This window comes from Leptopilina heterotoma, unplaced genomic scaffold, assembly GCF_015476425.1.
Source record: "Leptopilina heterotoma isolate Lh14 unplaced genomic scaffold, ASM1547642v1 Lhet_44, whole genome shotgun sequence".
NCBI classification, from domain to species: Eukaryota; Metazoa; Arthropoda; class Insecta; order Hymenoptera; family Figitidae; genus Leptopilina; species Leptopilina heterotoma.
Window position 1 is genome coordinate 172,698 of NW_025111084.1, and position 26,970 is coordinate 199,667.

The 26,970-nt window shown below is 20.9% G+C and overlaps 2 protein-coding genes across 8 annotated transcripts in view; both read left to right on the forward strand.

Moving 5' to 3' along the window:
• LOC122507052 overlaps positions 1 to 26,970 on the forward strand; it is a 34,719-nt gene that overhangs the window by 4,876 nt on the left and 2,873 nt on the right. For 2 of the 7 annotated variants that reach the window (XM_043619565.1, XM_043619564.1), the window contains exons 2-14: positions 3,796 to 3,918; positions 11,147 to 11,235; positions 15,419 to 15,574; positions 22,038 to 22,207; positions 22,291 to 22,372; positions 22,504 to 22,553; positions 23,559 to 23,652; positions 23,797 to 24,513; positions 25,049 to 25,220; positions 25,615 to 25,706; positions 25,985 to 26,114; positions 26,195 to 26,266; positions 26,519 to 26,609. In XM_043619565.1, coding sequence (XP_043475500.1) covers positions 3,796 to 3,918; positions 11,147 to 11,235; positions 15,419 to 15,574; positions 22,038 to 22,207; positions 22,291 to 22,372; positions 22,504 to 22,553; positions 23,559 to 23,652; positions 23,797 to 24,513; positions 25,049 to 25,220; positions 25,615 to 25,706; positions 25,985 to 26,114; positions 26,195 to 26,266; positions 26,519 to 26,609 — 2,038 coding nt within the window. Of the gene's footprint in view, positions 1 to 2,949; positions 3,167 to 3,795; positions 3,919 to 11,146; positions 11,236 to 13,193; positions 13,522 to 15,418; positions 15,575 to 18,370; positions 18,387 to 19,945; positions 20,378 to 22,037; positions 22,208 to 22,290; positions 22,373 to 22,503; positions 22,554 to 23,558; positions 23,653 to 23,796; positions 24,514 to 25,048; positions 25,221 to 25,614; positions 25,707 to 25,984; positions 26,115 to 26,194; positions 26,267 to 26,518; positions 26,610 to 26,970 lie in introns of those variants that run through there. The other 5 variants (XM_043619567.1, XM_043619566.1, XM_043619568.1 and 2 more) reach the window with 5 other exon arrangements.
• On the forward strand, positions 8,170 to 8,657 carry LOC122507056. Its single transcript, XM_043619574.1, has one exon. It carries the CDS (start codon positions 8,230 to 8,232, stop codon positions 8,608 to 8,610), a length of 381 nt encoding a protein of 126 aa, XP_043475509.1. The 5' UTR covers positions 8,170 to 8,229; the 3' UTR covers positions 8,611 to 8,657.

Here is a 26,970-nt window from a genome sequence, read left to right on the forward strand (position 1 = left end):
AACAATTAATAAATTGCTTGTTAACAGTTTATCAACAATTTATTAGCAATTTGTTAACAATTTATTTACAATTTTTTAACAACTTGATAACAATTTATTAAAAATTTGTTAACAACTTCTTAACAATTTAGTAACAGTAAATAATAAATAAATAATAAATAAATTTATGAATTAATATAAATAAATTAAATAACAGTTAATTAACAAGTGTAACTAATAAATAAGTGTATTAATTAATAAATAAATTAAATAACAAATTATGAACAATAAATAATAATTGAATAATAAATAAATTTAATAATTAACAAATGAATAATAAAAAATAATAATAGTAATTAATAATAAAATTAATAATAAAAATAATAAATAAATAATTAATAACTTGTTAAAATTTTATTAATAACTTGTTAACATTTTCTTAATAACTTATTAACAACTTGTTAACAATTTATTTTAAAACATTTTAACGCAATTTATATTACGTAATTTATTTTTTAGTAAAATTTAGTACATTTCCTAAATTATATAAATTTGATTTGAAATTTATTTTCAACATTAAAACTTGGTATATTTATTTAACATTTATTTTTGCACATTATTAATATTTTTTCGCGCTAATAAATGACAGTTTTATGCAATGGAAAACATTTTACATATTTCGTTGAAAAATTAAACTTGTTCCTTAAAGAGAAAAAATTTCTTAAGAAAGTTGCAATTAAAACAAGTTTTCAAAGAATAAAAATTTTTTGTAAAAAATATGTCAAAGGCACGTTTACTGAACTTTCCATTAATATTTTTTTTTTATTGTTGAATATTAAAGTTCAACTATTTCGATATTAAAATATATACGTGAAAATTTTTTGATTATATTGAAACAGAAACAATTGTATTTTCCCCTTGACATCACTTTCATTCTGCAATAAATTCACATACACAACGAATACCAAAAAGTACTCTCAAAAATGGGACACAATGGAAAAATAAAAAAAAAATGAAAAAAAAGTTTAAATTTATTATTTTACGAAAAAATGTTTCTATGTTAATAAAAATGGTAACAGAACGAGAATGGAATGTATAGTAGTTTTATTATTTAGAATAGAATGGTTTTTTTAGAGATAAATTTCACACTTGTACAAAGGAAAAAATAAAATACTTTTTTCAATGAAAAATTAATGAATTAAAGTAGAGTGATGCGGTTGGTTGAAAGTAAACATGAAACACACTTTACTTTCAGTCTCGCACCCGTGAGACTGTCACTTTCAAAACAGTCTCCGCAACAGTGCAACATTTTATAAATATACAGTCATTTGTTTCTGAATATAAATTCAAATATGCGCATTCGCTACATTTTTTCAAACTTTTAACAATTAATACTAATAATAATATAATGAACAAAACAACTGTAGAATATATTGATAAATTATCAAGAAAAAGTGCAACAATATAATAAATAATATAATTGTTGGAGAAAAGAAAATTTAAATTGCGAAAAATTTGGTTAAAAAGTGCGAGAGAAAATAAATATAAATAAAATCAACAATCAGTGAGAAAACATCTGCGGAAAATAGTGCGGAAATACTTAAAAATTACTCTGTGTAAATAAAATCCCTTGACAAAGTGAGAAACTATAACCATTGTACTTGTGAGAAAATTAATGACGTGACAAAAGGAAATTCTTGCAAAAAAAGAAAAATTTAGTAACAAAAGAAAGAGAAGAGTACTCTTATATTCGATTTCAGGCGAGATTAATTTTCTTTGAAAATTTTTTTTTTATTTCGGTCTATTATCAAAATCGGTATTCTTTTTAATATAATAAAATATTCTCTTTGAAATCTTTTGTATTTTAAAATCTTTTTTCATTAAAATCTGTTCATTTTTAAAAACTTTTATATAATTTTTATAGTTTTTATAGTGTAATAAATAATTATAATTTAATTTAATTATAATTGTGGGAAAAAAATTTCTATTGAGTTCAATTTTTAAATATTAAAACAATATTGAGTTAAGGTTTTAAATAAAAAAAAAAATTGAGTTAAATTTTTAAATGAAAAAAATATTTAATTAAATTTTTAAATAAAAAAAGATTGAGTTTAATTTTGAAATCGAGAGAACAATATTAAAATTTTTTGAATTTTGTTAAAGAAAAAATGTGCAAGAAAGTCCAGTGTCTCGCGGAGACATTTTGACCTTGACATTATACTGTAATAGATAATCAGATGATAATATATGTAATAATTTTCAAAAGAAAAGAAAAATATGGCGACATTTTGTTTTTTCTTTTTTCTAATTACTATCGAGGTCGTTGTACTCAAGGTTGTCACATATGATCCAGAGATTGAAGAAGAAAATTCAAGAACTTGGTTCAACTAAATCGAAAGTTAAATTTTTATTGTAACCTTCGCCTAAAAAATTCGATACAGAAACATTTACACTAGAGAAAAAATTATTTAGTTGATTTAAAGATATTTTCTTTTGATCAAATTTGGAATATCTTTGCTATACAAATATTGTTGAATTCAAACATATTTTTTGGTTTATTTTAAATTATATGTTTTAATTAAAAATATTTAATTAAGTATGAATATTATTAATTAAATAACAATATTATTTATTAAATATTATTCAAACAGAGAATATATTTTTGAAATTAAATATAATTTAGTTTTGTACTTTAATTAAAAATATTTCGATAAATTTATTATTCAAAAATAATATTTTGAATTTTGAAAAAAGAAAATTGAGAATTAAATTGAAAAGATTAAAAAGATTGAGAATTAAAAAGGAAAATTAAAAGCAAAAGTAAAAAAAATCAGTTTAAATTAAAAAATTGGGTACAACTTTTAATCTTTGAAAAGAATGAGAATATAAAAATTATAATAAATACCGATGTTTTTGTATAAATGACAAGAAAATTTTACATTATAACAAAAAGAATTTTAAAAAGAAAAAAAAAATTCTTTTTTTTTCAATTTGACTTGACGTGACTCGAATGAGATATCCGGGTTTTTCAATAATGTCTAGAAACGTTTGCAAAATTTTAATGATGACAGTATGACGAGTTTTATTATTATTAGAAGAAAACAATTTATAAAAGAAAAACGTATTCTTTTATTAAATGTAAATTGTATTTCAAAAGAACGGTGAAACAGCTTTTAATGTTTATATGGTAATTTCAATTATTTTTCGTTATTATATTTCACCCCGAATTTATTAATCAAAATTAATCAAAATTAATCAAAATTATTGTAAAAAATTATCAAATTTATCAAAAAATTGTTGTGTTTGAGTCAAATACCATTTTGCAAATAGAATTTTACAAAATTTTCTAAATCTAATAATTTTTATTTAAACTAAATAATCAGTACAATTTAACCCTAATTTCAGTATTTGGAGCAAACACAATTTAATTTACTTAAAAATTATTTGATTTAAATAAATGTTTATTTCATAAATTAAATTAAAATTAAAATTAAAATTAAATTAAAATTTTTTGAAAATTAAATATTAAAATAAAAATTAATTTAAAACAAAATAAATAGAAATAAATAATGCATAGTCAACTCTTGGATTGATTCTCAAGGAACAAAAAATTCAGATTATCGGGGAATTTATTTATCAAATGTTAAAAAATAGAAAAGTAGTAGGAAAATTTTTAATGGGACCCAAAACCAATTTTTATTGAGAGTTGACTGTATATTATGAAATGTCCCTTAAATATTTGTACAAGAACAAAACAAATATTTAAATATTTTTCGTAAAAAAAAATGTAGCAATGTTGTTTTTTTGATATTTTAGACGAGCTGTGGATTCAGTAAAAAAGAATCGTTGCGCCTGTTGCCTGAAACCCTTCTTGATTGATCGTCGTGAAAATTGCAGTGACTGTGCAGCAAACTCTTGTCTCTTTTGCCATAAAAATAAGTGAGTTAGAATTTTCTCTTTCACTTTTTAAAATTCATTTAAAGATTTTATATTCATAAAATTCTGTCTCTTATTCATTTTCTGATAAAAAATATAGAAAGTTAAATTTTTTGCAATAGAGTCAGAAAATTATAGGATTAAATTTTAATAACTGGAAGGAATGAAATAAAAAAAATCTAATTCAATCCCCTTGAAGAAGCAGACATAAAAAAATCTAATCTGATTTGAATCCGGACACGGAACGAAATTAAAATCTAATTTCATTTCAGAGGAGGAACGAAATTAAAGATCACTTTTTTGATATACAATCTATACAACTCTTCTGTATTTTATTTCATACAAAATAAAATCCATTATTTGTCATTCTATATTCTTGGAGAAGAGTGAATTAATTTTCAAGAAAAAGTGTGTTCGCGTGTGCATAAATCCATTGTCCTTTGTCAAAAAGTGATTAATAATTAATCTGATAATTCTACCCCAAGAGTGCGTGTTTTACTTTTATGGAAAAGTGCTAGAGAAAATGATTTTTCAAATGAATAAAAGATCATTATTGTCGATTCGAAGAAGAGATCCTTTTATGCTTTCAGTTTAAAACAGTTTATGTGTTCTTTCCATTGATAATAATTAATAAGCTAATTGTACCCTAGCACTGCATGCTTTATAAGTATCCATTGCATTCAGACTAGAGAAAATTATTTTCCAGATTCGGCTATGAATTATTTATTGGCACTTTCGATTCTAAGATTCTCAAGTACTTTGTAACTTTAGTCTGGTATCGTTCACGACCAAATGAACATCTCATTCCGTTTACTTGTTCTCTAAAAGAAGGAATTGTATCTTGGACTTAAAAGTTGAATAAAAATTACTATATTATAGTAATTGCAATATTAATTTCTATTGTAATTAGAATAATACTTTCAACAAAAGTTATAACAGTAATTGCAATAATAGTTACAACAGAAATTAGAATATTAATTATAACAGTAGGTAATTATAACAATAGCAGGGCTCGAACTAGATGATTGCTGAAATTCAATTATTTTCAAAAGTGTTCAAATTCTTCGCGGAAATTCAATTATTTTCGTAAATAGAAAAATTCTTCACAATAATTAAATTATTTTTATAAATATGAAAATTCTTCACAGAATTTATTTCTGGGAAGAATTTTATTTTCAGGAATTTTTGTAAAATTCTTTTGCAAAATTGAATTATTTTTATAAATAAGAATATTCATAGCAAGAATTCAAATATTATCAAAATTTTTTTTAAATTTCTCGTTCAGATTTCAATTATTTTGATAAATATCAAAATTTTCCCAGAAATTCAATTATTTTTAGGAATTTTAATAAAATTCTTTGCAAAATTCAATTATTTTTAATTTTTTATAAATAACAATACTATTTATAACAAGAATTCAATTATTTTCAAAAGTAATAAAATTCCACGCAGAAATTAAATTATTTTCAAAATAATTTTTAAAAATTCTCGTCAAGATTACAATTATTTTGATAAATATATCAAAAAAATTTTCCAGAAATTCAATTATTTTTAGGAATTTTAATAAAATTCTTTGCAAAATTCAATTATTTTTATAAATAACAATATTCATCACAAGAATTTAATTATTTTCAAAAGTAATAAAATTTCTACACAGAAATTCAATTATTTTCAAGTGTTAAAATTGTTCGCAGAAATTCAATTATTTTCAAAATAATTTTTAAAAATTCTCGTCAAGATTACAATTATTTCTATATAAGTAGCAAACTTCTTCTCAGAAATTCAATTATTAACAAATTTTTTTTTTAATTTCCTTTCAAGATTTCAATTATTTCTATATGTAGCGAAATTCTTTTCAGAAATTCAATAATTTTTAAAAATTTAAATAAAATTCTTGGAAAAATTTCAATTATCTTTAGAAATAATTAAATTCTTCTTCGAAATTCAATTATTTTCAGAAAATAAAATTCTTGACAAAATTTCTATTATTTTCAAAAATTTTCCTCAGTTCAATGATTTTTAATATCTACTATTTTAATAAAATTTTTCAAAAGAATTCAATTATTTTCAAAGAAATTAATAAAATTCTACAAAAACCTTTAATTATTTTCATAAAATAATAAAAATTTTACAGGAATTCAATTATTTACAAATTTTTTATAAATTTCTTCGCAATCATTCAATTATTTTGATAAATTATAAAAGTTTTACAAGGATTCAATTATTTTCACAAATAATAAAACTCATCGCAAAATTTCAATTATTTTTAATACAATTTTAATCGAATTTCTCGAAAAATGTAATTATTCTTAAAAATTTATTAAAATTCGTCAAAAGAATTCAATTATTTAAAAATTTTCTGATACAATTCTTTATGATATATAAATATCAAGAAATATTGAATTATTCAATAAATTGTTTTTTTGTATGTAAATAATTGAATTCTAGTAGAATTTTCTAATAAAAATTGATTAAAAAATGAATTTTAGTTAAAATTTTAAATTATAATTGAATATTCAATTATTAAACAAAAATTTTGATAATATTCAACACAAACATTCAATTAATTTAAAGAAAAATGAAAACTTCACTGGAATTCAATTATTTAATAAAGAATTCGCATAAATTTTTTCGAGAAAATCGAATGTTTTAAAATTTGGCATTAAATTCTTCGCTGTAATTCAATTATTTTTAGCAATTTTAAAATTCTTTTCAGGATTTTAATTATTTTTATTAATAATAAAATCAGTCGGAGGAAGTCAATTATTTTCATAAATAACAATATTCATCACAAGAATTCAATTATTTTCAAAAGTAATAAAATTCAATTATTTCCAAATTTTTTATTCAATTCAATGCAAATTTTCAATTATTTTTAAAAAATTTTCGTAATTCAGTAATTATTAAATTCTTCTTCGAAATTAAATTATTTTTAAAAATTTTAATAAAATTCTTGGCAAAATTTCAATTATTTTCAAAAATTTTCCTCAATTCAATAATTTTTAATATCTATTTTAATAAAATTTTCTAAAAGAATTTAATTATTTAAAAAAAACTTAATAAAATTTTCCAATAGAATTCAATTATTTAAAAAAATTTAATAAAATTCTACGCAAACCTTTAATTATTTTCATAAAATGATAAAAACTTCACAGGAATTCAATTATTTACAAATTCTTTATAAATTTCTTCGTAATCAATCAATTATTTTGATAAATTATAAAAGTTTTACAGGGATTCAGTTATTTTTCGTAAATAATAATATTCATTTTAGGAATTCAATTATTTTCATAAATAATGAAACTCATCACAGAATTTTAATTATTTTTAATACAATTTTAATCGAATTCCTCGAAGAATGTAATTATTCTAAAAGATTTCATTAAAATTCGTCAAAAGAAATCATTAATATAAAAATTTTGTTAATAAAATTCTTTATGAGAATTGAATTTAAAGAAATATTCAATTATTCAATAAATTTTTTTTTTTTTGTATTTAAATAATTGAATTCTAGTAGAATTTTCGAATAAAAACTGATTTAAAAATGAATATCAGTAAATATAATAATTAAATTATTAGATAATAATTGAATATTAAAAGCAATATCGTGTAAATTTTTAGAAATAATTGAATTTTGAAATTAATTTTTTTGAGAAATTTTAATTGCGGATTTTTTTAAAATTATTTGAAGTTTTTATTTTCTAATATATATTTAATTGAAGAATTAACAAATAATTAAAATTTCGTAAAATTAAATATTGTAAGCAAATTGATTTAAAAATTATTGTCAAAGAACTTTTTTGAAAATTATTAAAAATAATCGATTTAAAGAAGAATTTTAGTTAAAAATTTTTGAAAATAATAATTAAATTGATAATGATTTTATCACTCTGTCATCTTCATGTTTTATAGTTATGAAAAATTTAATTTATAGTTTTAAGTAAAATTTTCTCTTATATTTGAATCGGACTGGTTATATTTTTGTCAGTAATTTTTCAATTTTGGTCCGTAAAGTCCGTATTTTTAACTACTTTCACTGGTTCGAGCCCTGCGATAGTTACAATAGTTAAATTACAACAGTAATTGCAACAATAGTTACAATAGTAATTAGAATATTAATTATTACAGTAATTGTAAAAATAGTAACATCAGCAATTGCAATAATAGTTACAATAATAATTAGAAAATTAATTATAACAGTAATTGCAACAATAGTTAAAACACTAATTGCAGTAACAGTAACAGTAACAGTTACAGTAGTAAATACAATATTAATTACAACAATTATAAATGATGCTTTGAAACCAAACAACTATGGAAGTAGCAAAAGTTTCTTTCACCGTTATGAAATATTTTGGAATTTGGCGACCAAAATCGTGGACTTCAGAATGGTCCATACAATTGTATAGATTGTACAGTGTCTTTAATATCACATTGTTTTTGACATTCTCAGTCTCAATATTAATTCACATAATAAACAGTTCCGAGAGTGTTGACACACTGACAGAATCATTAATTGTATTTCTAACGTCCTGCTCGTCATGGGTGAAAATTGTCATAATTCTGCTGAACCGCAAGAAAATTATTCAGTTCGATGATATGTTTACTGAAAAGTGTTGCAGACCACGCGACAATCAAGAAACACAAATACAACAAGCTTTTGATTATATTGACAGGTTCAGCAATAAAATTTAATTTTTATTTTTATAAATAAATAACTAATGTTGATGAACATCTTGAGATTCAATATGGAGACGCTACTCTCCACCTGCGAACGCCAAGGTCACCGCTAGACGGCAGTTCAGTTGATAAAATCAGATTCCTCGCCACCTTGTGGTGACCTTGGCGTTCTCAAGTGGAGAAATTCAATTTATCCCTCAAAAACTTTTTTGTAATTAATAAAATGCAAAAAATGCTTTTGTAAGAATAATTTAATTATTAATGTAATTAACTAATTTACATACATGCGAGCAATGCCCTAAAATAATAATAGTAATTATTATTATTATAAAAATAATTTTTATTATGTTATATAATAATAGTAATGATAATAATAAATAATTTTTGTGTAATAATTTTTTTTACACAGGAAATTTACGATTGTTCTGTTGGAAATGAATATTGTTATTGAATCCGTAATTTCATTTGCTCCAACATTGTTATCATCAAAATTAGCTCTTCCTATAGAAAAAATGTGGATTCCTTACAATGTTATTGATACAAAAATTTATTTGTACATTACATTTGTCTATCAAGTTTTCAATTCCTATGCACGCTCGATTTTAATATGCTGCGTAGACGTCTATATGATAGTTATGATGCGGCAAATTTGTGCTCAGCTGCAAATTTTTAAACATCGATTAAATCTTTTACCGCTATTGATCACTGAAAATAATCATTTCATTGAAAATAAAAAGAATGAATTGAAAATTCTTAAGGATTGGATAAGTCATCACAAGCATGTTTACTCGTGAGCGATCAATTTTTCTCTTCATTTTATTTCTTTTGTTGAAATTTTTTTTATCTATTTTTAATTATTTATCTATTTTTAATTATTTTTCTATTTTTAATTATTTATCTATTTTTTAATTATTTATCTATTTTTACTTAATTATTTATTTAGGATCTATTTTTATTTGTTTGTTTATTTATCTTTTTTTTTTATTTCTCTTTTTTGTGCTTATTTCAGAATGGGTAAAAAGTTGAATGAATTATTTAGTATTTTGACTTTCGCACAATTTTTTTTGTCCACAATAGCCCTGGGAATAATAATTTATCAGTTGGCTAAAGTGAAAATGTTTTCGTCCACATTTTTCTTTATTCTCTTTCGTTTAAATAATTATTTACTTGAAATTTATCTTCTTTGCTGGTTTGGAGAAATAATGATCAACGAGGTAATTTTGAAATTTAAATAATAATTGGGGAGAAAAATTATCGCTTTGAAATAATTTGCGTGAGGTCAGGCGTACTATTTAATATTATTGTATTGAAAATATTTGCAAAAATTGTGAATTTTTTTCTATTACAGAGTGTAGATGTTGCACAAAGAATTTACGAAGTAAATTGGTCCTTGTTTTCGACAAATTCAAAAAAATGTTTAATTATGATTATGTCGCGTGCGAGCATTCCAATACAACTCACGGCTGCATCTATTATTACACTATCATTTGATACATTTTTCAAGGTTATTTTTTTTATTATTAACTAAATAAAAATGTTATTAAATAAAAATATAAACAAAATAAAAATATAACTGAGTAAAATAAAATAAAAATGTTTCTATGTAAATTTAACAAAATGTATTTTTACAATATTTGAACTAATTATTATATTATTTATGTTGTTCGTTCTTTTTAATATTTTTCAGATAATCAAAATATCTTATTCGGCTTTCAATTTTTTACGAAATTCCTAAGAATTTTTTCTACCAGTGCATAAAATATATTTAGTAACGAAGAGATTATAGATTGTAATAAAAAATAGATTTTCAATAAAAAGTATCAAACCAGGTTATGAAGTTGATATTAAAAGAATTAAGAAGTAAAAAAATAATTTTTTTCCCTTTTCGAGAGAGAATTGAGAGAATTATTATTATTTTCAGCATAATTGCAATTTTATTTATTATTAAGTAAGCAACTATTAATTATTAAGCGTGAAATTTATTAATGCAACATTTAGAAGGTATTAAAAATGTTGGAAAAAAATTTATTTATAAATATTTATTTATATCAAGTAAATATTTATTTCTATGAAATAAATGTTTATTTCATTCAAATAAATATTTATTTCTATCAAATAAATATTTTCCTTCTACCAAATAAATATTTAGTTCTGTCAAATAAATGTTTATTTCTATCAAATAAATATTGATTTTTATCAACAAATAGTTTTTATTTAACTCAATTAAATGGCACTTGTTCCAAAATTAAAATACAGAAATTATTGGTTCAAGTACAGTTTGTTTTTTAAATTAAGTAAAAATTATTTGATTCAAGTATAAATATTTATTTGATAGTAGACAAATAATCGTTTATTTGAATCAAGTAAATTTTTTTTCAGTGTAAATCACAAATATAAATAATTATTTATATATAGAAAAAGTTTAGGAAGTAACTGAAATTACTTAACTCACTTTGAGTTTTTGTTTAATTATTATAAAGACAGATTTTTATTCCTATAAAAATATTTTTCCACCATAAACATTTTTTAATATTTTTTATTCTATTTTCAGAAAATGTGTCAAGAAAAATGACAATTGTTTAGAAACTGTAGACCCATTGACGGAATTTTCAGAGTCTTCAATCGAATTCAGAACGACAAGTAAGAAATTTTGTTTTTTAAATTGAATTCATTGAATTAATGAAATAAATTCAATTAAATTCATTAATTTAATTAACTTGATATTAATAATATTATTTAAAAAATATATTTTTTTACATATTTTGCAACACGCGGAACTTTTAAAAAATAAAATAAAATAATTTCTTGTCTTGGCTTTACTTTGTTTTAAAGTCAAAAATATTTCGCAAATAATAATCATATAATAAAAACAAGAAAGAGGAAAATGGTGAAGTAAAATGGAAAAAGTCACGTGATAAAAAAAGAAATGAATTCCTTCGCAGAAGTTAAACCGTTATGATATTATAAAATCTGAACAACAAAATCTTATACTATGCCAAAAAAAAAATTGTAAGCCGTTATATTAGGCTTTCACAAGAAGAGCAATAACGGCTTGAATACAATTTTACTACTAGAGAGTAATATAGTAATTGAATAACCTTTCCATACAGATTGGACAATTTCGTCTCGAAATAAACATTTTACACTGAAAAAAAAATGTATTTGACTCAAATAAACCATCATTTTTATATGAACAATTAAATATTTATTTATAGCAAATAAATATTTCTCTTATGCAAATAAATATTGTTTGTTAAAATTTATTCTGATTTTCAGGAATTTTTAACTGAAATTCTTCTTTAAATCAATTATTTTTAATAATTTATTAATTTTCGAAAAAGTTCTGTGACAATTTTCAAATATATTTATTTACCATATTCGATTTTAGGAAATTTCAATTATTCATGAATTCTTCAATTAAATATAATATATTTAATTGAAGAATTTACGAATATTAGAAAATAAAAACTTTAAATAATTTTAAAAAAGTCCGCAATTAAACTTTATCAAAAAAAATTAATTTGAAAATTCAATTATTTCTAAAAATTCACGCTATATTGCTTTTAACATTCAATTATTATCTAAAATTTTAACTAAAATTCATTTTTAAATCAATTTTTATTCGAGAATTCTACTAGAATTCAATTATTTATTGAATAATTGAATGTTTCTTAAAATTCAATTCCCATAAAGAATTTTATCAACAAATTTTTAAATAATTGAATTCTTTCGACTAATTTTAATAAAATTTTTAAGAATAATTGCATTTTTCGAGAAATTCGATTAAAATTGTATTAAAAATAATTGAAATTCTGCGATGAGTTTTATTATTTTTGAACAATATATTTATGAAAATAGTTGAATTCCTAGAAAGAATTTTATTATTTACGAGAATAATTGAATCCCTGTAAAAATTTTATTATTTTTAAAAATAATTGAAATTTAGCCAAGATTTTATTAAAATTTTTGAAAATAATTGAATTTGGGGAAGAATTCAATTATTTCTAAAGATAATTGAAATTTTCACGAGCATTAAAAATAATTGAAATTCTGCAATGAGTTTTAATATTTTCAAAAATATATTTATGAAAATAATTGAATTCCTAAAAAGAATTTTATTATTTACGAGTAATAATTGAATCCCTATCAAAATTTTATTATTTTTGAAAATAATTGAAATTTTGCAAAGAATTTCATTAAAATTTTTGAAAATTGAATTTTGGAGAAGAATTCAATTATTTCTAAAGATAATTGAAATTTTGAAGAGAATTGTAAAAAAATTTTGAACATAATTGAATTGTATTCTTCGCGTTTTTTTTGGTCTTTTTGAAAATATAGAAATTTATTAACAACAAGAAAAATATTCTTCTCTATTTTCTCGTCTTTTTGTTTATCGTATAATAAATGAATTTCGTTTTCCTTTCAAAAAAAAAAAAAAAAAAAAAAAAAAAAAAGAATAGAAAAAGGAAAGAAAAATTGCATTGGAAAGTTGGCAGTTTTCTTGCACCCGATCTTTATGTACCTATATATTATGCATGTGGGTGTTATTTCTTCTCAAATTTCATGATTCTATTGAACTTGCTTCTCAGTTCTGAGACCTCAGTTATGCTCCAGTACTCTCTCGAGCAACATCGGGCCCCGTTATTCGCGGTTTCTTTACATTGGACCACGTGATTTTCTCCACTTCACATATATATATATATATGCACTTGTGCATTAGAAAAAAAAACCAACGAAAATTTAAACGAGCGTGATGTAATTGAAATTGAAATGTTAAAATATGAAAAAAAAAATGAAAAAGATGAAATCACAATTTGATGACGATAATGATGATGACTTAATCATATAAAGGATGCGAAATATTTTTTTCTTTAACCAGCCTTCAAAGTGTGTTATTATAAAGAAATATTACCACAAAGAGACATGGTATTTATTGTGATTAATTGTAATAATTAATTATATCGTAAAATGTTATGAAAAACATAAAAGCGAAAATAATAATTAAATATTGTACAATAAATATTATTATTGGAATATTTGATGAGTAAGTATGTGTATATAAAAGTTTGAAAAGAAATTAAAATTTTTGTTGTAAATAAATTTTTATTAAGTGAGAAATAAAATATGTAAAGTTTATTTATTTAGGAAATAATTTACTTAATTAGAAAACAATTTACTTATTCAGAAAACAATTTATTTGTTTCAAAATAAATTTATTTATTTGGAATAAAATTTATTTGTTTAAAAAACAATTTATATATTTAGAAATCAATTTATTTATTTAGAAAAAAATTCATTTGCTTCAAAATTTATTAATTCATTTAAAAAAACAATTTATTTGTTTTAAAATCAATTTATTTATTTAGAAAAAAATTCATTTGCTTCAAAATTTATTAATTTATTAAGAAAACAATTTATTTGTTTTAAAATCAATTTATTTATTCAGAAAAAAATTCATTTGCTTCAAAATTTATTAATTCATTTAAAAAAATAATTTATTTGTTTCAAAATCAATTTCTTTATTTAGAAAAAAATTCATTTGCTTCAAAATTTATTAATTTATTAAGAAAACAATTTATTTGTTTTAAAATCAATTTATTTATTCAGAAAAAAATTCATTTGCTAAAAATTTATTTATCCATTTAGGAAACAATTTTTTTATTTGGAAAAAAATTCATTTGCTTCAAAATTTATTAATTCATTTAGAAAACAATTTATTTGTTTTAAAATCAATTTATTTATTCAGAAAAAAATTCATTTGCTAAAAATTTATTTATCCATTTAGGAAACAATTTTTTTATTTGGAAAAAAATTCATTTGCTTCAAAATTTATTAATTCATTTAGAAAACAATTTATTTGTTTCAAATAAATGTTCTTTTTTAAATATTAAACAATTATTTCTTTGATCAATTTATTAAATTTTCTTTGAATTAATTAATTTATTTAGAAAACAATTTATTTGTTTCAAATAAATGTTCTTTTTTAAATATTAAACAATTATTTCTTTGATCAATTTATTAAATTTTCTTTCAATTAATTAATTTATTTAAAAAACAATTTATTTGCTTCAAAATCAATTTATTTATTTAGAAAAAAAAATTATTTGCTTCAAAATCTCTTTATTTATTTAGAAAACAATTTATTTGTTTCAAAGAAATGTACTTTTTTAAATATTAAACAATTATTTCTTTGATCAATTTATTAAATTTTCTTTGAATTAATTAATTTATTTAGAAAACAATTTATTTGTTTCAAATAAATGTTCTTTTTTAAATATTAAACAATTATTTCTTTGATCAATTTATTAAATTTTCTTTCAATTAATTAATTTATTTAAAAAACAATTTATTTGCTTTAAAATCAATTTATTTATTTAGAAAAAAAAAATTATTTGCTTCAAAATCTCTTTATTTATTTAGAAAACAATTTATTTGTTTCAAAGAAATGTACTTTTTTAAATTAAACAATTATTTCTTTGACCGATTTATTAAATTTTCTTTGAATTAATTTATTTATTTAGAAAACAATTTATTTGTTTCAAAATCAATTGATTTATTTAGAAAAAAATTTCTTTTGCTTCAAATTTTATTAATTTATTTAGAAAACAATATAAATATGAAAAAATAATTAGTATAGGAAAAGTTAAAAATAAAATCGAAATTGTACAAATTGCAAAAAATTTGAAAGAATTTTCAGAGTTTTTAATTTTTTTCGAAGAGAAGGAATTTGTAAAATATTTTTAAAAAAATAAATATTATTTTTAGTAAGTATATATAATTTTAATTATATTTATACAATAATTTATTTTTTATGTAATTTTAGAAGTTGAGCATGTGCAACACGATTTGGAGACGACTGCGGGTGATAAAAAGGAAGAAAATTCGATGGAAATTATACGAGACACAGATGAGAAAATGATAGAAGAACTAATTGAAATAAATATAAATCCAATAAATCGAACTTATCATCATTCAGCATGTAAGCAAAATATTTTACTATTTTAGCAAAATTTTTACAATCAGAAAAATCATGTTTTTTCTTATTAATATATTTTTTCTACTCAGAAAACTTTTTATTTGTTTCAAATAAATTTTATTTTTGTCTATTAAAATTATATTTCTTTCAAATAAATTTTTTTTTTGTTGATTAAAATTTTATTTGTTTCAAATAAATTTTATTTTTGTCGAATACAAATTTTTATTTAAAATAAATAAATATTGATTGTAGATTCTGAGGAAAATATACTTTTATTTAACTCAAATAAATTATATTTGGTTCAAAATTGAAATTTTTCTCCGGATGTAATTGTTTCAGTTAATTGTTTCGTTATTCTAGAGAAACTTATCATTGTTCCTGCAGCCAGAGAAAATTTTTCTTTAAACAATTAAATATAATTAATTGAGTAAAATAAAAATAAATTTACCTTAGAGCCTAGTAAATTATTTATTTGTTTTAAATAAAAATTTTATTCAACAAAAGTAAAATTCTAAACTGCAAATAAAATTTTCTAACAAAATAAAAAATTTGCCCACAACTTATCGAAATAAGTTTTTAAAAAAATTATCCAGTACATGCTGCCACCTTCTGAGCATTCTTGAGAATGTAAATATATTTATTTTTCGTAGAAAATATCATTTACTACTTTTTTTGTCTTTTTTTGTAATTTTTTCTTTTTTTTCTATGAAAATGATATAATCACTTTTTGTTATCAGGCGAAAGATCAAGGATTAACAAAAAAAAACTAATTGAAATTCAATTAAAAAAATTTAATGTAAAAGATTTCAAAGTACGCAAAAGTTGATACGAAACTGCAGATATTTAAAATATTTTCAGAAATTTTCTATAGTGAATATTCATCAAAAATGTTGCTAAAAATTATTTATTAATAGGTATTTATTATTATTTATTATTATCATATTGACAAATTAAAACAAGAGGGTATCAAATAATTTAGAACAATTTTTTTGGACTGAAATTTAGCCATGAGAATATAAATTTAAGTCCTAAAATTGTCTTAATCTAATTTTCAAAAATTTAAGCTTAAAAATAGTAACATTTTTTTTGTTTTTTTATTTCAAATGTTTTTTGCTTGAAAAAAAATAATAGTACGTTTAAAAGTAGTTACTGCCTTTATCGTATATATATAAATTGAGAATGTATGGGTATTCTTATCTCTCTGCGTAAAACTGCATAACAACGAAATACGCTATTCTTTTTTCTTTCTTGTTTTAATGAGGTCAAAATCGATAAATGTCAACATTAATCCATTTAAAAGAGGTTTATTAAAGAAGAAAAGTATGCCGTCTACCAGTTGAGAATTGTTTTATACTTGCAGGGAAGAAAAAATTCTATCTCCACTTTTTCCATTCAGACAAACTGAATTTTTACTTTTAAAAGAATGTTCGGCCAATTATAAATGAAACAATAACTAAATATAGATAAGAATGAAAAATATTGGAAAAAATATTGAAAAATGATATATTTTCCACGCCAAGAAAAAAATAGACAATGTCAGTCATTAAAGTTTATATAGACGTTCAACATAAATTTTCTTTGGTTCAAAAAAAAAAATTTTGTTTCAAAGAAATTTTATTTGGTTCGAATAAAAATTTTGGTACGAATAAAAATTTTCTTCCAAAGAAATTTTGATTCAAATAAAAATTTTGTTTCAAATAAATATTGGATCAAGTAAAAACTTTGTTTCTAATAAATTTTGGTTCAAAAAAAATCTTTTTTCAAATAAATTTTGATTCATATAAAAATTTTGTTTCAAATAAATTTTTATTTTTTCAAATAAAAATTTTGTTTCGGAGAAATTTTATTTGGTTCAAATAAAAATTTTGTTTTGCAGAAATTTTATTTAGTTCAAATAAAAATTTTGTTTTAAAGAAATTTTATATTTGTTTCAAATAAATTTTGGTTCTAATAAAAATTTTGTTTCGAAGAAATTTTATATTAATTCAAATAAAAATTTTGTTTCAAAGAAATTCTGGTCCAATTAAAAATTTTGTTTCAAACAAATTTTGGTTCAAGTAAATACTTTGGTTCAAATAAAAATTCTGTTTCGGAGAAATTTTATTTGGTTCAAATAAAAATTTTATTTCAAAAAAATTTTATATTTGCTTTAAATAAAAATTTTGTTTCAAATAAATTTTGGTGGAAATAAAAATTTTCTTCCAAAGAAATTCTGATTCAAATAAAAATTTTGTTTCAAATAAATTTTGGTTCAAGTAAATACTTTGTTTCTAATAAATTTTGGTTCAAATAAAAACTTTGTTTCAAATAAATTTTGGTTCAAATAAAAATTTCGTTCGTTTCGAAGTAATTTTATGTTTGATTCAAATAAAAAATTTTGTTTCGGAGAAATTTTATTTGGTTCAATTAAAAATTTTGTTTTTAATAAATTTTATTTGGTTCAAATAAAAATTTCGTTTTAAATAAATTTTTCTCTGGTTGTACATTTCTTTTTATCAGCAGAAAATTGATGATAAAAAAAATTGTTTGACTAATTATTGAGTTTGGAAGGAAGCAAAAAATGGAGTAATTAGAGATTCATCTAAATAGTTTTTCTTTCCAATTGATACATATTTAATGAATGAATTAGAGGGAAAAGTTCAAGGCCGCGTAACATAATCGGCGACATTCAGTATATCTCTGTTGAATTTAGAATGAAAACAGGTAAGATCCCCCACTTAAAGAAGCCATAGAAATGTGGTACGTCGTTTCTTTCCAGGCTCAGTCGCCTCGACATTACAAACTACAAGAGTGTTTCTCTTTAATTAAAAAAAAAGTTGCCATCAAATTTTCGTTTTTTTCAATTTCCCAATTGAACAGTGTTTTTTCTTAAATGCGAAAAAAATACAGTGTCTCTAAAGTCTTTGTTTAAAAAAAAAATTCAGTGATTTATTCAACTGCTAATTAATAACAAACGTTTATAAACAGTCCAATTTAAATTTACATTAAAAAAAGAAATTAAACTAAAAATTAAAAAAATTCCAGTAAATTTTTTTTCAAAAAGTTATTAATTAAAAATAAATTTAAAAAATATATCAGTGATTTTTTTCAACTGCTAATTAATAACAAACGTTTATAAACAGTTCAATTTAAATTACCATTCAAATAAAAAAATTAGAAACAAAAAATTAAGTTCGAATAAATTTTCTTCAAAAAAATAACGAAATTCGAGTTCATTATTTTCAGTAAAAGGAAACAGAAAAAATATCGAACTGTAAATAGAGTAAATTGTAACTCATCACATGTGAATCAAAATTACGTAAAACTCAATGATCTAATGTTATAAACTTGAAAAACAAAATTGCGAGTTATTTTTTTATATAAATTTTCGATTTTTTAAAATTTTTTTTCTCAATTTCTTCGAGAAAATAATTTTTTATTAATACCCAATTTAAATTTTTGATAAATTGTAATTTTATCTATAGGACAATAAAATGTAGAAAAAGAAAAATTAAAAGAAGCAAAAATTGTGAATGAAACTAAAAGAAACGATTTTTTTTTAATTAAAAAATTGATGATTTCTTAATAATAACATTTTTTAATATTTAGAATATTAAAAAGATATTGAAAAAAATTAGAATTGTCCTTTTTTAAATTGAATTATAATAAAAAAAATTTAAATTTGTATTAATTGAAACTTTGAAAGAATTAATAATTATAAAATGGTTAGATAAATAAATATAAAGTTCCAATCATATCATTTTATCTTTCTATACAATATTATGTAATACTGATTATACTAATCGACAAATTTTAGATTTCTTTGTAGGTAGCAGAAAAATAAAATCTTTTTCTTCAAATTATTACGAATTTTTAGAAAACTTGTTTCTTATGTTTTGACAATTTTATTGAATTCTTTCAAAAATTGATAACGAAATTTATATTCATAGATATTTATAATAATTTATCATTTATATAATTTATAATTAAATTAAGTAAAAATTATGTGATACAAATAAATATTTATTTGAGGCAAATAAATATTTTTTTGATGCAAATAAATATTTTTTTAAGCAAATAAATTTTTTTTGATACAAATAAATATTTTTTTAATAGAAATAAGTATTTTTTTGATGCAAATAAATATTTATTCAATAGACAAGTAATAGTTTATTTGAAACAAATATTTTTTGATACAAAAAAGTATTTATTTGAGCCAAATAAATATTTATTTAATGCAAATACATAAATATTTATTTGATAGAAATAAATATTTTTTTGATGAGACGCTTAATCATTAAAATTTTTCTCAGTGAATAATTATTTATAATAATCATATAATTAATATAATTATAAATTATAATAATTCAATTTATAACTAAAAATTTTCCTTAGAATTTATAAGCCACGAAAAAGTACCGGAAAAGTTACAATACTTTTATATAATAATTTTTTTTTTCATTTCTTGAGGATAAAAAACGAATTTAAATTTTTAAAAAACAAAAATACTTACAAAAATGTATGTGACAATGACATATTTCACGAAATCAAAGTTTTGGAATTGAAAATACTGCCTAATAAATATTGCAATGCGAAAGAATAAAAAAGTGAGATGTGCTGAATCAAGACTCTAAGGAAGAATATAAAATAAAAAAGAAATGACGTGGTAATTAAAAACTGGAAGTGATGAGAATTCAATTACAACAATTATGTTAATTATTGTGAAAGTGTAATAAATGTTTGGGGAATTATTTAAAGAAATGTTAACTTTAATTGGCGGTCTAATTGTAATTTACTTCGTCTATGTAATCATCACGAAAAAAAATGGTAATCATTATTCAAGAGGACAATTTATTTAAACAGCAACAAAAATAATTAATTATTAATTATTTATTTATTTATAATATAAATCAATTATTTATAATTACTGATTAGATTCTATAAAGAAAAATTTATTTGATTCAAATAACCGATTACTATTTATATATTTAAATTATTTTATCAATTAAATGTTTAATTGAAACAAATAATTTTTATTTGAATAAAGTAAATTTTTTTTCTATGTAATTTTTAATTTAGGTTTAAAAACTTTATAATTAAAATTAAAAAATTAAAAATTAAAACTATAAAATTAAAAATAATTTTGTGAATTTAAATCTACTTTAAATACCAAAAGGTGCCGAATTTCAGTCTATCAAGCTATTCCTCTGCCCTGAAGGAGAAATGAGAAATATGCAAAGAGGGGATTATTAAAAAATTGCAAATATTGAGCTCTTTCACAATATTAATGATAGCCCAGGAATTAATTCCTTTCTCACTTTCTTCAATTAGTTTTCTTTTCTATTTGCCTTTAGCACTTAATTTAATTATAACGTATCATGAATTTTTGTTTATTTATTTACATTTATTTTTCTCGCAAGAAATTGCAATATTGTAGAGAAAAAAAAATTCAATAAATTTAAAAACAAATTTATTCAAAAATATAAAAGAAAACATTTAGAAATTCTCAATTATTAATATTTACTGTGAAAAATAAAAATATAAATTATTATAAAAATCCTCCTTTATAATTAGATTTTTTTGTCTTTTTTTTCTTTCAAACAAAAATAAAAACGTGAAATGAAATAATAAAAACAAATAAAATAAAATTTCTCCGAGTTGAATTAAAAGTGAAGGAGAAATTGCTTGTGACTGATCAACCAGTATCGTCAAAGTTGGCACTTGATTTAAGAAAGTTGCACAAACTTGTCTTCTAAATAACTTAGAAACTCTCTTATGGCAATTTTTCGATAACATTTTTTTATTCGATATTTTTTTCTTACAATTTTCCGATGACAATTTTTATTCACAATTTTTTTCTTTTTTTTTTTTGCTATTTTTTATAATATTTTTTTATTCAAACCAAAAAGAATATAAATATTTTATAAATATTACAAATATTTCTTATTACACTGCGAAAAAATTACTTGATTCAAATAAATATTTTTTTTATGCGAATAATTATTTCTTTGATGCTAAAAAATATTTTTTTGATGCAAATAAAAATTTTCTTTGATGCAAATCAATATTTCTTTGATGCAAATAAAATTTTTCTTCGATGCAAATAAATATTTCTTTGATGCAAATAAAAAGTTTTTTAAATAAATAAATATTTCTTTGATGCAAACAAATATTTTTTTGATGCAAATAAAATTTTTCTTCGATGGAAATAAAATTTTTCTTTGATGCAAATAAATTTTTTTTAAGCTTAGAAATAGTTTTTTAGAGCAAATAAAATTTTCTTTAAAGCAAATAAATATTTTTTTGCATCTAAGAAATATTTTTGATAGAATAGATAAATAGAAAAAAAAATGGACCAGTAATCGTTTATGTGAATCAAATAAATTTTGTTTCCGGTGTAAAATTACGGAAAAAGAAAATAAAATTTTTTGTTCATAAAAAGTATTAAATAAATTTTGAAATAATATTAATTAACTTTTGTTATTAGACAAAAGTACAACGAATACGGCGAGCATGGCCCAAATGGCACTCAAAGAACTTGTGGAACGTGTTGTCGAGGAGGCAAAAATGCTGCCAGGATTAAGAAGTTCTAAAGCGGAGAAAGAAAAGGAGAATTCAACCTTTGAAGATCTTCTAGCCACAGCCATACTTAATAAAGTAATTTTTTCAAAAATCAAAAACCAAAATTTCAATACCATTTTTATTCCAAAATTAAAAAACAATTTTTTTTCATTTCACAGGTGATAGAAAAATTTCAAAACGATTACGTTGACGGAAATAGAAATATCTTATCAGAAATATCTCCCAATAAGAAAAAAAATAGTTAGTATTAATATTATATTAAAAAGTATTTAAAATATCAATTTCAATGTTAATTTCAATGTTAATTTAATTACATACAAATTAAAAAGGAAAAAAGAATAATGGATACATTAAAACAACTTTCCTTTCAGGCGAAATCGAAACTAGTTTTGAAAAAGGACAAGAACAGCTGTCTCTTACGGTAATTGTAAAAGTTAACTTCTCCTTTTCGTTTATTGCAACTTTTTTCTATTTATTTTTATCTATTGAATAGAAAAAAAAGTGTGTTTACAGACTTAGGATTGCTAATTAATCCATTGAACCGTATACATTGTTGCTGCTTTTTTTTTCTTGAATCATTAACAGTTAATGATAGCAGTATCATTCGAGTCATTCGAGAATTATAGAAGAATGCTGTGGAAAATCTGCGTTAAAGATAAACAGCCATGGGAATGGAAGTTATTTATATTGTTCTCTTCACTGTACTGACCTTCCTTAAAATTGACTTGTTCTCGAGACAGGAAAAAAATTATACAACCCCATTTCTTGTGGAATTTTAGAAATTCTGTATGAAATTCCAATTTTTTTCTCTTAATATCAAACTAGGGTTGACACAAAGTTAGGAAAGTCAGGAAATTTTTTCAGAAGTACAGGAAAAATATCAAATTCCATAGAATTAATACACTGAAAAAAAAATTATTTGAATCAAATAACCGATTACTTGTTTATTACAAAATAAATATTTACTTGTATCAAATAATTTTTTTTTGTCAATTTAATTTTTATTTAAACCAATAATTTCAGTAAATACAATTATTTAATTGATTTAAATAAAAATTAATTCATTTAAATAAAATTTATTTGTTTCAAGTAAATATTTGTTTTATATAATAGACAAGTAATCGATTATTTGAATTAAATAATTTTTTCAATTAAATTAACTTAAATAAAAATTATTTGAATCAAATAATTTTATTTATTAAATTGACTTAAATAAAAATGATTTGAATCAAATAAATTTTTTTTAGTGTTTAAAATTTTTTGTTTGTTGTGCAAAAATAAATATTTCTGAAAAACTAAGTCCTTTTTGAAAATTATTAAAAAATAATTTATTTAGAGAGAAATTAAGTTGAAAATTCTAGAAAATAATTGAATTTAACTTTTTATTTTATTTAATTTAACTTTACTTTTTGCCTGATTATTCTAGATAGAAGAGCGCATTGAAGAAGTAGAAGAGGAAAATGACGTGGATTTTTCAAACACTCGACGAGTTCCATTTCCGGAATTTGGAATGGATATTGGTATTTGCACTTTTACGATCTTTTTTTCAATTTAAAAAAAATTTCAATATTGTTATTACTTAAAGAATATTTTTTCGCTTTAAATAGAAAAAAGAAAATTATTAAAAAAAAATTTTTTTTCATTTTTCATTTTTCATTATCCAGTATCACAAGATTCATCGGATGAAAATCAAGAACAGTCAGTTCACGATCATATAACTCCCCTTGAATCGTGGGAGGAAAATTGGCTTTTTCAAAAAAGAAAAATGCAAATTAGATCCGATCCAGTGTCAATGTTGGTTCCATATCCAAGCGAAGACTACAGAGCTCTGATTGGCGATAAAAATGTCGAGGACATTTCCTCTGACGATGAAATCGAACATGAACTGAAATTTGTAATCAGCAGCGCTACTGAATCGTCGGACAATGAGGAGGCAAATGTAATGGAAAAATTGTCATCAACTTTTTTAGGTGCTTTCGAAAATGGAATCGAAAAATTATCAACAACCTTTGGTGGTGATCAATTTTTCGAAAATGGAATCGAAATGGAAGACAATATCGAATTTAAAAAAGGAGATAATTCCGAGTGTAAAAAAGAAAATGAGTTTGAATGTAAAACAGAAGATAATGACGAATGTAAAGCGGGAGATAATTTCGAATGTGAAAAAGAAGATAACTTTCACTGTAAGAAAAAGGAGAACTTCGATTATGAAAAGGGAGATAATTTCAAATTTGTAAAGGAAAATAATTTTCAATCTAAAAAAGAGAATTTCGAATATGAGAAGAAAGAGAATTTTGAATGTAAAAAGAAAGAAGAGAATTTCAAATCAAAGCAAAACGAAATGTTTTTTAATGAAAAAAATGAGACTGAAGAAATGTCTGGTAAGATTTTTTTCCATTTGAAAAAAAATTCACCCTGAGAAAGATTTTATTTGAATTAAATATAATTTATTTAAGTTAAATAAAAATATATTTTTCTCAGAGTCCACTTATTATCTATTTGTTTTAAATAAAAATTTTATTCGAAACTAATTTTTTATTTGAATATTTTATTTGGTTCAAAATAAAAATTTCGTTCCAAATAAATTTTATTTGATTCAAATAAACATTTTATTTAAAACAAAATTGTTTATTTTGAAGCAAATAAAATTTACTTAAAACGAAATTTTTAATGAACCGAAATTTATTCGAAACTAAATTTTTATTTTAATATTTTATTTGATTTAAATGAAAATTTTGTTTCGAATAAAATGTTTATTTGAACGAAATAAAATTCTTTTGAAACAAAATTTTTATTTGAAGCAAATAAAATTTAGATTGAAACAAATAAAAAGTTTATTAGTCCCTGAATCAATTAAATATTTTTTTTCTGTGCGTTGAAAGTAATTTATGAAGAAATATTGAAATTTAATTTTAGCCGAAGATCAAGTTCAACAAGAAAGTGAATATACCGAACATTTTGACACTGCGACGCAAAAACACATGGACAGTTTGACGAAAATGTACGGACCGATGGGAATTGATGAAGTGGATCACGAATCGTCTTCAAAAATTTCTGAATTATCATTATCATCTTCAAAAACTCTTGGGTACGATTTAAAATTTCCATAATCTGTAATTTAAACACAATGATCTTAATCAAGATATCAAAAATTAAATTTCTTCACTAGAAATTTTTTTTGTCACTGAAAATATTTTGTTTCAAAATGCTTTATCAATTTTTGTGAATAAATGAATTAATTAATTAATTAGAAATTAATTAAAATCAAGCAACTTATTTAACCTAAATATTGATCGTTATTTGTTTCTTAATTTAAAAATTATTGAAAACTTTAAAAATCATCAGAAAGTGAAATAAAATTGAAAATCGAAATAGTCGAGATTTTGTGAAATTCTGTTAAAAGTCAGCTTTAGAGATTCCGTGTTGAAAGGAAATTTCTTTATGAAGATAATTTAACATAAAACGAAAATACCACTTTACAGGAAGTGCCGCGACTCTGCGGCTTTCATTAAAGGAGAAAATCTCGAAAATGAAATTGAAGATGAAGTTGAATTGGCCACACCTCCACGACCAGGTAATTTTAACCTGTCTGCAAATTTAATCAAATTTCTATAAAAGAAAAATAAATGGTGAATTAATTTTGTAGACAAAAATAGAAATGTTAAAATAACTAAAATTTTACAAATAACTAAATAAATATAATTAAAAATAACTAAATAATTAAAATTTTTGAAATAATTAAAAACAATAATAATAAATAATTTTGCAATAATTTATTAAAAAAAATGTTAGGTTGTTAGTTATTTTTCGTAATATTTTAAATAATTTGAAATTCTTTTTTTGAATTCTCAGGAACAATCGCAGAACGCGAACACAGAAAGTGGGAAAATGCACGTCCAATTAAAAATAATCCGTATAGCAAGAAAAATATTCAGAAGAGACTTTTGGAACGACAATATAATTGTTACAGTATAATTACTGAGTAAGTGATTGCGATTTTTTTTTCTTACAATTTCTTCTTTTGCAATTTGATTAAAAAAACATTTTTTATTCTTTCCTTAGGAGTAATATTTCAAAATCAAGTGATAAACCTTTACAAATTGTATTAGGAGCGAAGACTGTCGATTTCAAAAGGTAAAACAATTTTTTTAATTTAAGTTAAATTAAATTTAAATCTAATTTAATTTTCTAATTAACTAAAATAATTTAAATTTAATTTAAATAATTAAATTAATTTGAATTAAATTTTGCAATTTATTTTTACTATTTCTATAAAATTAAAAATTAATTGAATTATTAATTTAATTAATAAAATTAATTTTAAATAAAAAAATTCTGATTTTAAAATTTTATCACGAATAAAAAACAGAACAAAATTTCACACAGGTTTGCGAGAGATTATTACATCAACGATGCCATAACTTCTAACGAAGAAAAACAAAGAGATTTAGAAACAAATCAACATTCAAAAATTGAGGTGAGTTATGGTAAATTAAATATCTGCAGTTATTTTAATATAAAAAACGATGAGAATTTATTTAACGAGATTAATAACGCAATTAATCGAAAATTATCAAAAAATACGAAAACTGCAGAAAATATCGCAAATAAAAAAGACATTCCTCTCAATTATAATAATAATAAATTTTATAAAATTAAAAATTCTCTAAAAAGAGATTTTTTAAAACTGATAAATATTCGAAACAAACAAATCACAATAAATCCTCTATTTGATTATGAAAATAAAAAATCAGAGAATGAGTTTGAACACGATTCGGAAAGTTCCCTCGAATTTAAAAATAATTTCGATTTCATAAATATCCATCAAAAGGATTATG

Coding starts and splice junctions, on each gene's coding strand:
- LOC122507056 (XM_043619574.1), top strand. CDS start 8,230: ATGGAAGTAGCAAAAGTTTCTTTCACCGTTATGAAATATTTTGGAATT.